Genomic DNA, 16,041 nt, shown 5'->3' with positions numbered 1-16,041 from the left:
AAAAGTATAAGAGTTCTTTGGTTATTTGAGGAAATAGAAGTGAAGTGATTGTTTAAGCAACAATCTTGATATTTTTTTCCTGACCATTTAACAAAAACTTAACTTTATAGAGTCTGGTAAGGATAAATGTGAAGACTTCAAAAATGTGGGATACTTATCAATAACAAGACTGTTTCCTCTTTTTTTTATAGTCCTTTTCAGTTCTTTTAGTCGCTCTCAACATTCTTTACCTGTTGGTTGATGAGACTGCAATGCCCAAGGGATCAGGGGTAAAGTAATCTTCTCTTACAATTTTTATAATTTTAGTATAGCTTTGGAGGCCTTGCAGAAGTGCAAGTGAGGGCATTTGCTTTAATATCGTGGAAACCAATGAGCCTTGACCTTGACTTTGCTTCTAGGTTTCATTCCTGAGCCCACAGAAACAATTGTTGCATGTCATGTTGCAGCGAGTTCTTACTAAAACAATGCAGAAGCTTTATGTAGATACAGTGATGCACTACAGCAGATCAGTAATCTGGAGTTTGCAGTTCTGTCTTTGCAATGCATTTCACTGCAGTTTGAAAGCTGCTGGTGCCACATTGCATGGGGGGGGGACTTGGAAGGTGGGATATCAGAACCCCCCTGAAACACTGAATTAAAAAAGGCTGTAGTGCATATAGGATGTTCCAAGTTTTGTTCTTGGTAGAAGTTAACTTTATGAACTGTTGCATGTATCTTATTTAATTATGCAAAGTATCTTTTTCCTTGTAGGGACCTGGAATAGGAAATGCCTCCTTATCCACCTTTGGCTTTGTGGGAGCAGCACTTGAAATCATTTTGATTTTGTATCCTTTCTGAAAGAATTCTGTCTGTTAACAAGTATTCTGTCTAGTTTTCTGGGACGCTGATAATACACTAAGACACTAGCCTGGAAGGAAGAAAGATAGGTCAGTCCTTCTCAAACACTTGTTTTTGTTTCTTTTTTCTTTAGTTCTTAAGACTCTTAGGAGACTGCTGAGAACTTGAGTGAAACTTGCATTCCTTGGAGGTTCCTTTTTTCCTTGATTCTCACAGCTATCTTATGGTATCTTCTGTCGTCGGCTTCTACAGTCTTCGTTTTTTTGAGAATTTCACTCCCAGGAAGGATGACACAACTATGACAAAGGTAAGGTGCAATCTGGGATGGGCATGGCCCCCTCCTGTCTTTCTTGCCACCCAAGACAAACTGACTCTCTTAGTTATTGCCCTGAATGGCTCATTTGCAGTGGTCAGTATTTGTTTGTAAGCTGGGTAAACACAAACTGGAAGATTGTCAAAATGCTGAATGAGTGGGAAAAAGGATGTGCTCTGTTTAGTTTGGATGGCATCCATTCACTTGTAAAAAGCCAGGAATGGCAGAGCTTGTTAACTGGCTATAGAAAAGCAAGTGAAAGAACTTCCTTCAAAGGGAACTAACTGCTAATGAGTAACTTAGATTGTGGTAACTGTACTTCAGGGAGCTTGTTTGAGATCTGAACAACGTGGTTGCTAGAAGTAATACAGACAAAGTAATTCAAATTTGATTAATGAAACTAAGACTGAGGACAGCTATTCAGCAACATTTTGCCATCTGAAGCTAATTTGACTTTCTACAATTTAGCACTGGCTTTAGAATAACCAGTGCTGTTACCTAATTGGGAGGAACATGCCTCGGTTTTTGTCAAAATATTCCCCCAGCTGAAGTGATCAGTAACCAAGGAACAGATGCTGAATTTAATTATTTTTTCAATATGTTTAATTGTTTTTTTATTTAAGTAATGGATTAAGATACTTTTACTACAAATTGTTGGAAGTGAGAAAGTGGGTATGCACACAGAATGATTAGAGGAATAAGTAGCAGAGAGTTGGAATGTTCTTAGTGTTTCCTGTTGATTGTTTACAGTACACCAGGAATAATGTGGAAATAAGTGGTGAATGTGCAAATGTCTACCTACTTTCAAGTTTACTTTTTTTTTTCTTTTTGGCTTCTGATAGAACTAGACCTGAAGAAAATGATCCCTTGTGAAAGAAAGTTTCAATTACTCTTTTTAAAGGCTTTACAAGAACAAGAAGAAATCTAACAGCTGTGAATTTTTTGGTATTATTTAAAGTAGACAACAGGCATTGAATTGAAAGGAAGCTCTTTGTTGTAATTTTTTTAAATAGTGCTAATCCTGCAAGCAGTTACATCCAAGGCTTAAGCTGATGTATCAGTCATCCATTCTAAGCCCATGGAATTGTTCTTTTATAAAACATTCATAGGAATTAAGTAAACAGTTGATGCTTTGCAACATAGTTGTTTTGAATAATTTTGCATCTGAGCATACCTAACACTTTGATTAAAAGCACATGAAAACATATTTGATTTTTTTTTCTTGGATCATTTTTGTCTTGTGTAACACCATGTGGAGAGGAGTGACAGAAGTCAGCAAGACTAACAATATGTTACTGTAAATTGCTTTAGGTTCAATTTGAAGAATGTGCCTTTTAAGAATTATTCTTTTTCATCTTGACCGCTGTTTTTCTTTGTGTTCCCTTCAGCAATCTCATTTATCATTTAAATGCTGTTTGTCATTTTCAAACAGATAATTGGAAACTGTGTCTCAATCTTGGTGCTGAGCTCTGCTTTGCCAGTGATGTCAAGGACATTGGGTAAGTGAAATGGAAGTAACATCATAATAAAGGATTTTTAATTGAATTTAAAAAAATACAAGGAAAAATAAGAGCCTGTAGCTGTATTTTCCACAGTATGTAATTTGCCATCACTTTCAGATGAAGGAGCATGGATCTGTGGCCTTCATTTCTACATGAACTGTTGAACATACATCTACATACATGAACTGCAGAACATACTTAATAAAAAGAAAAAGATGCCAAACTTTTTTAGAGAATATATTATTTTAAGAAGATCAGATTTGAGACTTCTTAAAACAGGAGATTGTGAGATGAAAAGATGGGAAAACTGATTGTCCGGAGCAGTCTGAAATAGTTTCATGTTCACTGTGAAATTAGTACTTAGTTCCTGTCAAGAAATGCATTTGGGATTTGGTGTCTGAAATTTGAGGTAACGCTGAGTGCAAATGGCTTTTTAAAAAGAGGTAATGACTCTTCATTTATTAAGTTTTTTAATCAGCAGTGATATCAGGCTACTTTTATTTTCCCTACAATAATATGCTTGTATTTTTTATTAACTTAAGTTTTCAAATTTTACAATTTGGAGTCTACCGTAGCAGAACTGAAGAACTCCTGATTTTATTGCTAAGGATTGGGAGTAGCATTTGAAGTAGTTAATCTGTTTTAACCAGTTAGAAAAATGTGTTGTATCTTCACTTTAATTAGGTAATCTTCAGCTTGAAATCTTGAAGTTAAATTGCAAGGCTATTACATGTTTTAAGTAGTGCAGAATCCTTGTAACTGATGTGAATTTCATTGAGAACATTAAATAGAACAAAACAAAAATCTTCACCTCAGGCTGTACAAGTCTTAAGTACAAGCTTAGAAGTTTGAGCTCAGGCCCACAGACCAGCAGTGTGTGCTCAGTAGTTCTCTAGCTGGTCTTCCTTTCAGGGAGAATACTCTTGAATCAAGAGTAGTTCATGGTTTTGCAGTATTATTCTGTATGTTCTCATGCTATGTATATCTACAGAGGGGACATTTTAATAAGTTATAAATCATTTTTATAGCAAATGAAAAACCCTCTGCAATGCATTTTGAAGAGTTGAATTTTAAAATAAGCATTCTAGAACTTACTTAAAAAAGTCTGTAGTAAAACTCCACAAAAATGCAAAAGGGTAATTCAACACTGCTACTTAAAGCAGTGCAGTTTTAAAATATAACCAGTATAATAAAGGTCTAAGAAGTGAAAGGGTTCTAGCATGTGGAGCCAGGTGTTACACAGCAAAATCACTGTTTTAGAATAGAATTGTAACCTAAGTTTGTGTCCACTAAGTTACTGCATTCAAGACTTGTTTAAAAGAAAATAAAATTAATTGTTAATGATCCATGAGATTACCAGCTGATAATAACCAGATTCTGTGGGAGTAAGTGTACACGCTGGGTCCATTGTTGTCTCATAGGAAACAGATTAATGGTAAAACTCACTTAAAAACCAGACTAACAAGTGAAATTCCTGAATAGTTTGCCATAGAGATAAATAAAAGAAGAAAAAAGATGGAACAATTAACACACAGCTAACAAATGCACAGTCACAGCTGTCCAAACAGGATTAATAGAGTGTATTAGAGTACAGTGAGTCATGTGGTGCTTTTGCAGAAATATCAATGTGTGTTGCCCTACATGCCACCTCCCTGTGGCACTGAATAGATGAAAAGAAATAAATATGTTAAGCAGATTCATAGTCTTTTCACTTTATTAAAAAAGCGAGATTCTAGGCTATACAGAAAAGACTAGACTTTATCCTTATGGGAAAGGTGAAAAAGCAGAAGTTATCTAATACATGCACTGACCTTTTTCAACTTTTAAAAATTGAAATGGTTTCTTCTTACATGTTTCATAGCATTCTAATTAGATATGTAGGTGGTGGATATGTCTAATCTGTCATTCTTCTAGAACTCCAGGAAAGTTTTAAACTAGAATAAGTTAACTCATATTTCCCCAGAACTTTTCAGCCTTTTAGTAGCCCTTCAGAAATGTTTCCCACCAACACCGTGTTGCTAGTCACAGAAAAACAAATTAGGGCCAAGGCACTTAACGTCAAGAATAAAAAAAACAATTCCAGAGAAAATTGAACCTTCTTGTATATGGAAGTTTTCCTAGAGTTCTACACTTGAGTATTATGTACAAGTAAATGGGGATTTTAAATTTATTTGTGTGTGCTGTCTAAAACCTACCATTTGTTTTTTATTTAATAGTTTATTTGGTAAAATTTCACCAGCTTTTGTGTTTATATATTTGTGCTGCTAGATATGCAAATTTTTGTTCAATTACTGAAGAGTTATTAAAAGTCTTGTTTTTTTTCTCTGTGGGCTGTCAGATACTGCTTCTATAAGAAAGACATCAAAACCTTTTTAACCTTTTTCTCCCATGAATTTACAGGCTGTTACTGTGTCACTTGTCTGATGAGCAGTGACTTCTTCTGTTTGTAAAAAGAAATTGAATGTAATTTATGGACAATAATTTTCCCACCAACTCTAATAGAAGTGTCAGGGTTCATTTCTGTTTGTCCTGGTAACACTGCTCCATGGCTCACTGTTCTTCTAGACCTCTCTGTGTCAAGGAATGTTTTTCGTATTCCAGAGAATTCCTGTGCTCTGCCTGTTTTGTTCCTTTTCCTTTAAAGTTTTGGGAGCCTCTACGTTCAAACCTGACTTTCTTAGTTTTCATATGGCTTCACACTCTGGCCAAAACACTGCTGCTTTGGAATTGCTAAGGACACTGTTTGCCTTCAAGTGGGAAAGCAGCTCTGTGTTTATTGTCCTTCATTTCTTTACCACTTAATTCAGTTGTTTTTTTCTTTCTGTGCTAAGAACTTCTGTGCTTTTTTTAGTATTTTTCCCTGCCTCTTTTGCTGTTTTGATCACTGATTGTTTTGTTTCATCCTTTGAAACTTCTTTTTATTTCAGTATTTTTTCCTTAGGTACCAATTCAATTCCCATGTTTTAATTTAAATGACTGATGCTGAGTATAAAGAGAGTGTATATCTTTCAACATTGTGATAACTGGCTTGCAAGTCTTGGGTATACAGATACAGTGAGATTTTTAAGTGTCAGGTTTACCCTTGGAAGAAGTGTAGCTGACCCTTAATTCTGTCTCTTCATTTATTATCACTTTTGAAGTCAGTTTTTAAAAGCCCCAAAACACTTTCAAAATAAGATGATAGAAAATCAGGAGCTTTCAGGAGTTTCAGAGCCAGAGCTACTTTGTGATTGCCTCATTTGCTGCTGCCATTTTAGTTCTGGGGCAGGGTCAGCTTCCTGCTTTTGCACTTCCCTCTGACATCATCTGTGCCAAAGGTTTTTTGGGAATACAACAGCTTTTGAATCCTGGACAGTGATCATGTGGCTGTCATCTCAATGTTCTGCCATGTGTTCAGTGCAGTATTCCATGACACCTGACAAAGGAACAACCTGTGGTTCTTCCTCTTCTGCCATGGGCCCAACACCTTGTAGGGCCTTGTAGATGTTTCCATGTTTCAGAAAAATGTTGTTCCCTTAATTAGTGATTGACAGGCCTTTGATCAGCACAAAGCCCAAGTGTCAGGGTTGGAGGTGCCCTGTGAAGGAGTCTTGTCAGCACCATCTTTCAGCCTCTTTTCCTTCTGTGCAAATGCTCCATGGCTGCAGTGCTGGGTGTATCCAGGAGAAAAACTGCAGTTGGAAAGATGTCTTTAAACTTTGGTTTCAAAAGCAGTGCTCTGGAAGAACACTTTAAAGGCTTACTGTTTACCATAAAATGTTGTGGCTCTCATAGAAAGGCTGTTTGCTACCTGTGTTTTTTAAAATGAAAGCTCAAGGTGCATTTCATTCTTTTCTGGAATCATTAAGGATTTTATAAAAACTGAGTTTTCAAGCAGTTTTCACACTAAAGCTGACTTTTTTCTAGTTACATTTCCTAATATTATAAAAAGAGTTCTTACCTAGAATAGACAATTCATTTCAATTCCCATGATTCAAGCATTTTACTATGAAATTTAAAAAACATTTTGATAAAGGTGTTTTACAGTATTATAGTGACCAACAAACTTTGTCTTGTGTGTTTAACCATGTGTCCTCTGGTGTGCTGTCTGTAAGAATTTTGCATCCAAATGTAAATATAATAGAAAGAAATTTTTGCATTTCCTAAAAAGTGTTATGAATATTTTGATCTAAATCTTGTATGAAATTTTACAGGAATCACCAGATTTGATCTCCTTGGAGACTTTGGAAGGTTCAACTGGCTGGGGAACTTCTACATTGTTTTATCTTACAACTTGCTCTTTGCTATCATGACAACGTTGTGTCTGGTCAGAAAGTTCACGTCTGCTGTGCGAGAAGAGCTCCTGAAGGCATTAGGTAACACAGCCCTGAAAATTCCCTCTGTGCTCCACCACTGACACCTTGATGTGCTACTGGTAAAGTTCTGCCCCAGCTCACAGAATACTTTTTATTTTTTGGTGGAAATTTCTCTAAGTTAAGGTGTGAGGATAAATAATGGTTGTTTTTTGAAGAGTCCAGAGCTAAGGTACAAAGTTGATTTCAGGGATATGCCTGTGGTACTTATTAGTCTTCAGCTGGATTTTCAGTCTTTGGAGAGCACAGAAGCATTCTCATTGCTATGAGCAATTATTCCACATTAAAACTTCAGCTTGTGTATGGGTTGTCTTTGTTTTTTTTTTCTAAAGCTATGTATTAGTTCCCTATAAATAGTTATCAGAGATCTCAGCTTTGTTGTCATACTTTTTTTTGAATATCTATTCAGAAAATCATTGTACAGAATGTACAGAACCTTGGTAACTGGCTGAGTAAAACCTGTACCTGATATAATCAAAAATTTGATCAAATTTGCATTGATATTTCTTGACCATAGATGAAAGGATTGAAACACATTTGATACTAAGAGGATAAATTTTTTTTTTTTTTATTATAATTTTTGATTCTATAGTTGTTGCCTCATCTTCTCTTCACTAATTAACAAAGCTCCCCTTTCTTTAGATCCCTAGAGTAGTATTTGCTTAAATTGAGAGGATTAATGATGAAACTTTAGTGTTTCTTTGTAGCTGAGGCTTCAGTTTGCATCATCTAGAAGTTAGTTTTCACTGCTTTGAGTTGTGGTGCTGAAACAAAATCCAAGCACTTCCCAGAGTGCTGGTGGAAGATTAGTTTAAAATTGTTGTAAAATTAGAAGTAGAATGTTTAATAAAAAATTACAGATGTTGAAGGCAGATTAATAAACATGAAAAGGCAGGCATAGTAGGGTAATGGTCACTGGATTTAACACAAGTAGGGAGTCACAAATCCTGAAATGGGCAGGTTCCTGGAACAGTTTGGGTTTCTTTTCAGTGATGTACATCACAAACTATCTGTTAAAAACTGTCCCATGGAATTCAAAGAATGAGAACCCAAATCGGCCTGTGACCAAAAAATTGACATATTAGGACTGCAAATAAGGCAGTATTAAGGAGATTTTGGTTTTTTAGTAGTGGAATTTTGGAATTCCAATTCCAGCAATGCAAGAAATTTAACTTGTACATCTCAGCACTTCAGGGTAGTCTACACAAAATGAATAAGAAACTTTTCCCAGGTTATCCTTATCCTTAACTTCTCAGAGACTTGATAAGAGACTTCAGAGAGAAACTGTAGCAAGCAAGGAAGGACTGACATCATGCCTCTTTTAAATAAAATATGGCTAAATTTTCCATCTTTCCTCTTCCCCCTCCCCCCCTAAAAAAAAAAGAGTAATTTAACTACTTGCCTGGGGCAGGATGTGAGACTTGAATTAGCACTCACAATAGAGAATTGTGCAATAAGAACAAGTGGCTGGAAACAGAGATAAATCAGTAATAGTGTAGTATTAAAAATGTAATTAGACATAAAAATGGTTTAGAGGCATGATCTGGTCATCACCAGTGACATTAAGATCAGCAGTGGGTGATTTACAATAAGATGTTATATTTTAAAATAAATTATTAGTAATTAATTATCAAATTAATAAAATTAATCATTTTAGGTAATTATTTAGGTATTTGAACAACACTGAGGGAATTTCCCAGAAGCAATTCTTACAGGAGGTAGAACTTCAGTTCTGGTCTTCAGCAAATGTGAAGTCTGCAATCACAAAGTAGGATTTGGGTTATCTGTGTTCTTTTGAATGCCTGTGTGCATGAAACAAGGGGGAGTCTAAGTTTTTCCTTATTCTGTAATGTTTTGCAGGATTAGATAAACTTCATCTATCAAACAATCCAAGAGACTCGGAGACAAAGCCTTCTGCAAATGGCCATCAGAAAACACTGTGATAACAGTCACCTGCAGTCAGCAGAGCTGAAAACATCAACCTCATGGCATTCCTGTCATCTCATCAGCATTTTTATATTGCTTTTAGTTGTTACTTTGGGTTGAGCCTTGTCTCATTTTGATGCTGTGTGCTTCTGAGGAAGTTAGGTGTGTCAGATTCTTCTCTTTCCAGTGAACTTTTGGTCTGCTTGTTTATTTCCCAGGAAGTTAATGCAGGAGGTGCCTTGAAGACTGGAAGCTGAAGAGCAAAATGCATTCCTTTTTATTTGTTGACAGTCTCACATCTTTATTTTTAGACTTGCTACCATTTGAATGCACAGTACCTCCTGTGTTATACAAACACAGCTATAAAGAATAACTTTGGGACTTGATTTAAAAAAAAAAAAAGAAAAAGAAGAACACATATGCTTGAAGGCCAATATGACCCTTACTGGAAATGTAAAGTAGCTGGAGTAGGTACCTGTGACAGGAGACAAACAGCTCTACTGAGAGTGAGTTAAAAAGGACAGGAGAGATCACAGTGCTGGATGCAGTAGGCTGTGTCATGGTGCCTTCTCAGAAGGCCAGTGTTTTCAGCTCTCTGTCCTTAGCTCCAAAAGCCAGCTGGCTTTACTGGTGGTCAAATGATGTCTTACAGAAGTCCAAGATGAAGATTAACTTCAGTGTTAAATCTGAGCCTAGTATGCTTTGTAAAAAGCTGTGTAGACCCTTTGTCACAGCTCTCAGTTCTGTGAGCTGTTGTGCCCTGGAGGTCCCTTCCCCTACCCAAGTCCCCCTGTGAAATTTTTGATGAACTACTGTGTGTAAGCAGTACCTGGAATCAATGCAAGGAGCACAGGCCTAGGAGGCTGCAGTTGCAGTTTTCTACAATCTTTAATTTGAAGTAAATTTCTCTGAGTTTATACTTCAGTTACCAGGATTTCTGTTCAGTGGCATAACCCAGTTATCTGTCACTAGCCTGTTTTTTAATGTACACATGAATATGTAAATAGGCCTATATGTGTAGATATCATAAATTAAATTTTAAGGTTGTAGAGATGACAGTAGGTGGTTTGGTAAGTAAAACACGTGTGTGCAGACTTGGTAGTTTGAATTTCTGAACTGTTAAACTGCTCAGAGGCCTTAGATTCAAGATGGCATCAGTGGGTGATAATGTCCTTTCTTGTAGCATTTCCTTGCAGCCTTAGGGATCCTTTAAGCAGTTTATAGTAAAGAAAAATACCAAGTAAGTATTCAAAATCTGGTTGCACTTTTGTCCTGCTCAGCCACAAGTAATTTCCAAACAGACTGGAATGGGGACACCTTCAGTGAGTGCCCTTCATATAGGGAGCCAGAAAATTTTCCTGTTCATTTCCTATTTCTGTGAAACGAGTCTGCCTGTCTGTAGTTTGAGGTCTTATATTAATTGGTGACAACTTGGTTTCCAGTGTGGTTCCAAAATAAGGTAAACCTTGTGTCAGAAACTCTTTGGATGTTCTCTTGAGATGACTCCTTTGGGCTGTAGACCTTATTGCTGTGTGTGTGAATGTCTGCTTGTTTTTTTTTTTTTTTTTCCCTAAAGTGCTTCAAAAATCATGCTCCAGTGCACATGAGGATTTATCTTTTTTCAGCTGCCTTTTCTGACTTGAACTGGGGCATAATGTAAATATTTCTGTAGTAAATATGATGCTAGAGAATTACTTTTTTTGTATGTGTGTGTGTGATAAGTATAAATTCAAGGTTTATTGAGCTGACTATTGATGTGTTGTATCAAGTCTTGGAAGAAAAAGTAAAATTACTTGATTTCACCAAGATGTACAAGCATCTTTTCTCTTGTTTAGTGCTGACACTTTAGTGAGAAATCTTTATCTGAGTCAAAGTTCTGCAACCAATAACAGAGAACTATAATTAAAAGTTGTTCTAAAATGAGTTTATATTTAAAATATTGGGAGATCTATTATTAGGGGCATCAGTCAGGTATTCTCAGAGCTTGTAGCCTTATGTATTGGCATCATAGTTAAAACCCAGTGAAATATGTCCACTTTTCCATGCAAGTCATTGTATGACCAAAATTGCCCTCATGTCTTAATGGGGTGGTGAACTGTGGTGTGTGAGGCCAGTTAGCTTTTAGATAAGAGATATTTCTGTTACAATGCTAAGACAGTTAATACACTCTGAAGAAATTAATATTAGGAATGAATCTAGGAGTATGAACCAGCATAGGTCTTGCTCTTTGTGCCTTTGGAGACATGTTTGTCGTGGCATCAGTGACCCAAGAACACAGAAAAAGGTGGATTACAATGTGTGTGTGGCTTCTGCAAGTGAATTGGGCAATTACTTCAACTGAGCAGGGGCAGTTCCTGCCAAAAAGCACCCAAGCTTCAGGCAAGACTTTAAAATTATTTTTGCAAAACAAATGTTAGGGCCTCCACTGTCCCCACCCCTTCTGCTGGATTCTGCAGGCAGATGTGTGGGTTAAGGCTATGTTAGGGAAAACTTTACACTGGACTCTGTGGGATGGTTGAGGTGCTGTGTGGTTTCCAAGATGGATGAGAAATTCAGAACTACCCTGTGCAACTACTGACAGTGTTGTGTTTTAAAATCAACTGCTGATATTGTGACACTGTCTACATTAAAATATGCCTTTGGCCTTGAAAATGACGTGCTTATGCAAAGCTTTGTCACTGCATGCAAGATACAGGTCACTGTATACTTCTCACAGAATCATATGGTCACTTAAGTGCGAGCAACTGGTAATTCATTAATGGATATTGACAATACATTCCTAGTATTTTGACTCATGTAGAGTCAGGTGGTCTATACCTTCAAGGTATATACAGCTGATCTTAGTAACATTAACATCTGCCTCACTTCTTATGAGGCAAAAAGCACATCGATGCTTCCATCTTCAACTAGATACCACACAAGACCAAAAAATAGATGTAAACTGAGTGTTTTAAGTTAGCTAGTTTTTGGCTTTTTTTCTGTGTTGGTAGCACAATATTAAATGCAATTGCAGAACTGTAATATTTGTGGTATTTCTGAGCATAAAGCACACATGCTTATCACTTTAAGCTAAAAAATAGTAGTATTGGTTACTGTACAAGTAACAGTTTTGCATTCATAGGGAGTTTTGTTTACTGTCTGTAACGTGTTGTTTATCTTTGGCCCTGTTCCTCTGATACCTTTGACCCTGTTGGCTGTTTTAGTGTCATAGAAATGAAAAGATTTGACAAGTGGTTTTCCTTGTCTGGTTCCCAAGTACCACCTGGAGCGCCAGTGGAGGGAGGGCTGGGCTGCCCTCACAGGCAGGAAGGAGCTCCTGCAGCAGGTGCTTGGCAGGAGGGACATGGGAGCAGATCCTGGGGACACATCCTCCCCTGTGTCACCAGGAGTGTCACATCTCCCCTGTGTCACCAGGAGTGTCACATCTCCCCTGTGTCACCAGGAGTGGCGGTTGCCAAGGGACTGCAGCCCCTGTCCATCCTACCATGTCTCTGCCACTCACCCTCTGAGGCTGTGCAGCAGCTGATGCTCCTTGAGGTGCTCCCATGTGCCCAGTGCTGTGTAGTGAAGACATGATGGCCCTTTTCTGTAACAATTTACAGTCTAAATTACAAAGGAATAAGGCAGAAACAGAAAGCAGTTGGCCTCTTCCTGCATGTGGCTTTCCCTGAGTTCTAGAAGCATGCTCTAGCTTATTTCCCATCTCTTCTTCCTCTCCCAGAAGTGGGGTGGTGGTGTATGTTCAGCAACTGGGCCTTTCCCTTAGTGGACTGGCATCTCAAATTTTGAAATAACAATTATAGGAAAACAGCTAAATCCTGTTTAATGTATTCTCTGATCTTGAAAATAGCATTTTTTTAAAACCAGAGTGAAATAATCTAAGCAGAGACAGGACATTAAGGCCACATAAATAACCTCTTCAAAAAGAAATATGCTGAGTTTTGTTTTAAAAAGTGTTGATGTGAACTGTGAAGCTTTAATTGCTTTAATGAAATAAGATTCCCTACCTCCTAGTGTTAGGATTTTGTTGTTATTTTTGTGCTGAGTTGAGACGATATTGATTACACTGACTTCCCTCCCCAACCCATGAACACTGAATTTGCTGTTGGTAAGCTGGCAGGTTATTTCAGTCACATTGTCAGACTTGAACTTTACAAAAATGCTACTTTTGAATTTATCCCATTCAGCAAGAGCAAACTGAGGCCACAGCCACCAGCCACACAGTGATACAACTTCTGCCCCCTTTTCTACCTTGCCCCCTTGAGACAGACAAAACATGAAATAGGAGAAGAATCCAAATAGATTTTATTTATGCACTGTGAAAAAACATACCAGAAAGCAACTTTAATTAAAGGCTTTTGAAATATTTCACAATTGAAGCGCCTAGAACTCTTCTTTCAAAGAGAAAGAAATGTGTCTCATTGGTATACAAATGTCAATTGTATGCTCTCTAAATGAGCCAATAATTCACTGGCACTGAAAAAAAATTCATCACTTCTTAAAATTTCTTTTGTGATTCACAGTGAAACAGTATCTTGGACTTTTATAGAAGCCTGTGGACTTCTGAAGGTATCTCTGTCTTGGCAACAGAAACCTTAGGATGCTTGCTAGTTTTGTGCTAACTACCATATTTTGTTAGTAACTTTTTAGCTTCATTTATTGCTCATGAATTTTTGTTTAATATACATAGCATTAAATGTTTTAACAAATACAGAAGGCTACTCCAAACAGTCAAAGAGATGGTGTGAGAAATATCCTGTTAATTCTGATATTCTTGACATACTGAATTCCAAGCTATTTAGCAACTGTATCTGTATGAAGGCCTTACATCAAATAGAAATTGGGAAATCCTAATTCTTAAAGGCTTTTAGGTATCTGAATGTTGATATGTATCTACTTGAGCACTTTGGAATGCTGCTTCTAGATGTTTGTTGATCACTAACCCCAAGCACTGCTGTTGCTTTTCTCCCTACCCCCATAACATTGAGTTTTATAGTCGGCATCACTGGATGAAGCTCATTTCCTGATCAGGGCTTTATTTTGCATTCCTCCTCTATTCCCTGCTTCCATAGATACCAGCTACTGAAATACTGGGGCACTTGCTTTGATTTTAATGGATTTCTTTTCCCACATAGAGAGATATTCCCTAGTTAGAACTTCTCTTCCACTACAAAAACGTTCACATTATGACTTTGTTTTTTACTACTAGATTCCATTTAAGCAATCTTGTCACTAGAGGGTCCTCTAACAAATTACTCAGAGCTCAAGTCAGTTTGAATCATGAGTGATAGGGTTTAGTCATGGCATATATTTGTGCTTTTAGCTTCCAGTGGTATGAGGGTAAGCCCCACTTCTCAGTGAGGGGGACGAGCTGGTTTGGCCACTGGGAGCCCCTGGGGTGGCTGTCACTGCAGGGTGGCTCCTGTTGTGGACCTGCTCTGCAGCTCATCTGCTGTGGGATGTGCAGAGAGACCTCCCTCAGTGGGAGGTGGACACATTTTGTGTCACCTCTCAGCAGGGTCAGGCTGTGAGAGATGCTTAGGTCAGGCTCTGACCTAAGACCTTCCTCTGGATTTTTGTATTTCATATGAGCATATTTTGGGCCTTCTCTCCTCATGTGAATTGATCATTCAGAGAAGTGGCAAGGTGGTGATACCTGTGCAGTGAATTCAGTGGGTGTTTAAATGTTTAAGAAGAAAATTGGCTGGTGCATGATTTCCTGTTTCCCCCTAACCATGAGTTTTTTTCAGTCTGGACCAAAATTCTTAAGAATCACAAAATTTCTCTGAATACTTTCTCCTCCTTGGCTTTATATAACAAAAAATTTCAGTCACTTTTTTTTTCTTAAAAGTAGCTTTCAAAGTATTTTTGCCTTATTTGGTGTGATTTCTGTTGTTTTAAGGAGAAGTAGATAGAAAAATAAGATACATTTAGGTAATGGGATTTGAAATCTTGGTGTGTGTGTATGAAACACATGTACACAAAAAAGGGCATAATTCCTTTCCTGTGGGGTTTGGGCCCAACCCCACATTACCTAAATAGAGATCATGTGTTGCTCTTGTCTCCACTAAATTTTGTCTTTAAAATTCCCAGTGAGGAGACTGAGGATGCTCTCAGGGTGCTGCTGATCCCTGATCCCTGGCACATGGAATTGGCTTCATGTGTGCTTAGGTGGCATGACCATAAAAACACAGTTTTGAGCTGACCTGTCCATGGCTGTTGGTGCTGCTGGCTGGGCTGTGATGATGGCAGCAGGTACCTTCACTGTGCACATTCAGGGGTTCACTGCAGTGTTCCTGCTTAATATCACAGTTTACAAAAACAATTCTAAATTACGCACAATCTCTGAACTGTGTGAGGCTGGGAGGTGCTGGATGGAGCTGGTGGTCCCCTCTTGGTCTGATTTGTGCTTTAGGATTTGTAAATTTCACAGTCTTGAGCAGCTCAATTTTCTTTCACATTGTTGTATCTGACCAAGGTATAACACAGCTGAAAAATTGTGCTTTGAGTGTTACTTTAATCCCAATAGTTTTTGGTGTAGACACCTTCTCCCCATCAAATCCTTCCTGGTTCATTTTAGGTCATTCAAAGTTATGATTTATAATGTTCTCTGTTGTGGGTATTTTGTTGTGTTACAAAAAAAAAAAAAAAAAAATCTGCTGCCTTAGCTAGGCTTTTTGTTTTGTTTTGTGGAAAGCAGTGGTAATATGTTTTTTTCCTTTGTTTGAAATGTTACACTGAATGTTTTGTAGGAAAGTTTTTTTTACTGTGTTTTCAATAAAGTTAAAGTGTGATTTATAGCAGAGTTTTGTCTCTTTTTTTATTATAAGCAATGAAAAAATAATCTCTGTCATTCTAAGTTATCCTGTCTGTAACTGGTGTGAATAGTTGTGTTCTTCTCTCTTTCTTCTCCCAATTTTAGCTGCTTTTGGGATTTTTAAGTGGTTGCATTTCTGAAATAGCTGAGGTAGGCAATGTGATGGAGATTCCTCTACCTTCAGAGGCATCACAGCCCTGTGTTTTAAGACAGGTGTGCAATTAATTGGAACTCTCTGCTTTAGGCCAGTGGGGATTGTTTATAGCAAAGTATGCTCATTATGCAATTTGTCAG

The 16,041-nt window shown here is 37.5% G+C and overlaps 1 protein-coding gene across 2 annotated transcripts in view; it reads left to right on the top strand.

Annotated features, from left to right (window-relative positions):
- The window catches only part of LMBR1 (limb development membrane protein 1), a 68,104-nt gene extending 52,374 nt beyond the window's left edge, over positions 1 to 15,730 (top strand). For both annotated transcript variants that reach the window (XM_009085806.4, XM_050970526.1), the window contains 6 exons: positions 192 to 269; positions 751 to 824; positions 1,054 to 1,144; positions 2,583 to 2,649; positions 6,846 to 7,007; positions 8,865 to 15,730. In XM_009085806.4, the coding sequence (XP_009084054.2) occupies positions 192 to 269; positions 751 to 824; positions 1,054 to 1,144; positions 2,583 to 2,649; positions 6,846 to 7,007; positions 8,865 to 8,947 (555 nt within the window). In that variant the 3' untranslated portion in view covers positions 8,948 to 15,730. The remainder of the gene's footprint in view (positions 1 to 191; positions 270 to 750; positions 825 to 1,053; positions 1,145 to 2,582; positions 2,650 to 6,845; positions 7,008 to 8,864) is intronic.
- The last annotated feature ends 311 nt before the right edge of the window (positions 15,731 to 16,041 follow it).

Source organism: Serinus canaria, chromosome 2, assembly GCF_022539315.1.
Source record: "Serinus canaria isolate serCan28SL12 chromosome 2, serCan2020, whole genome shotgun sequence".
Lineage (NCBI taxonomy): Eukaryota > Metazoa > Chordata > Aves > Passeriformes > Fringillidae > Serinus > Serinus canaria.
Note: the sequence above shows the minus strand (reverse complement) of the source record. Positions and strands in the feature narration are given on the sequence as shown.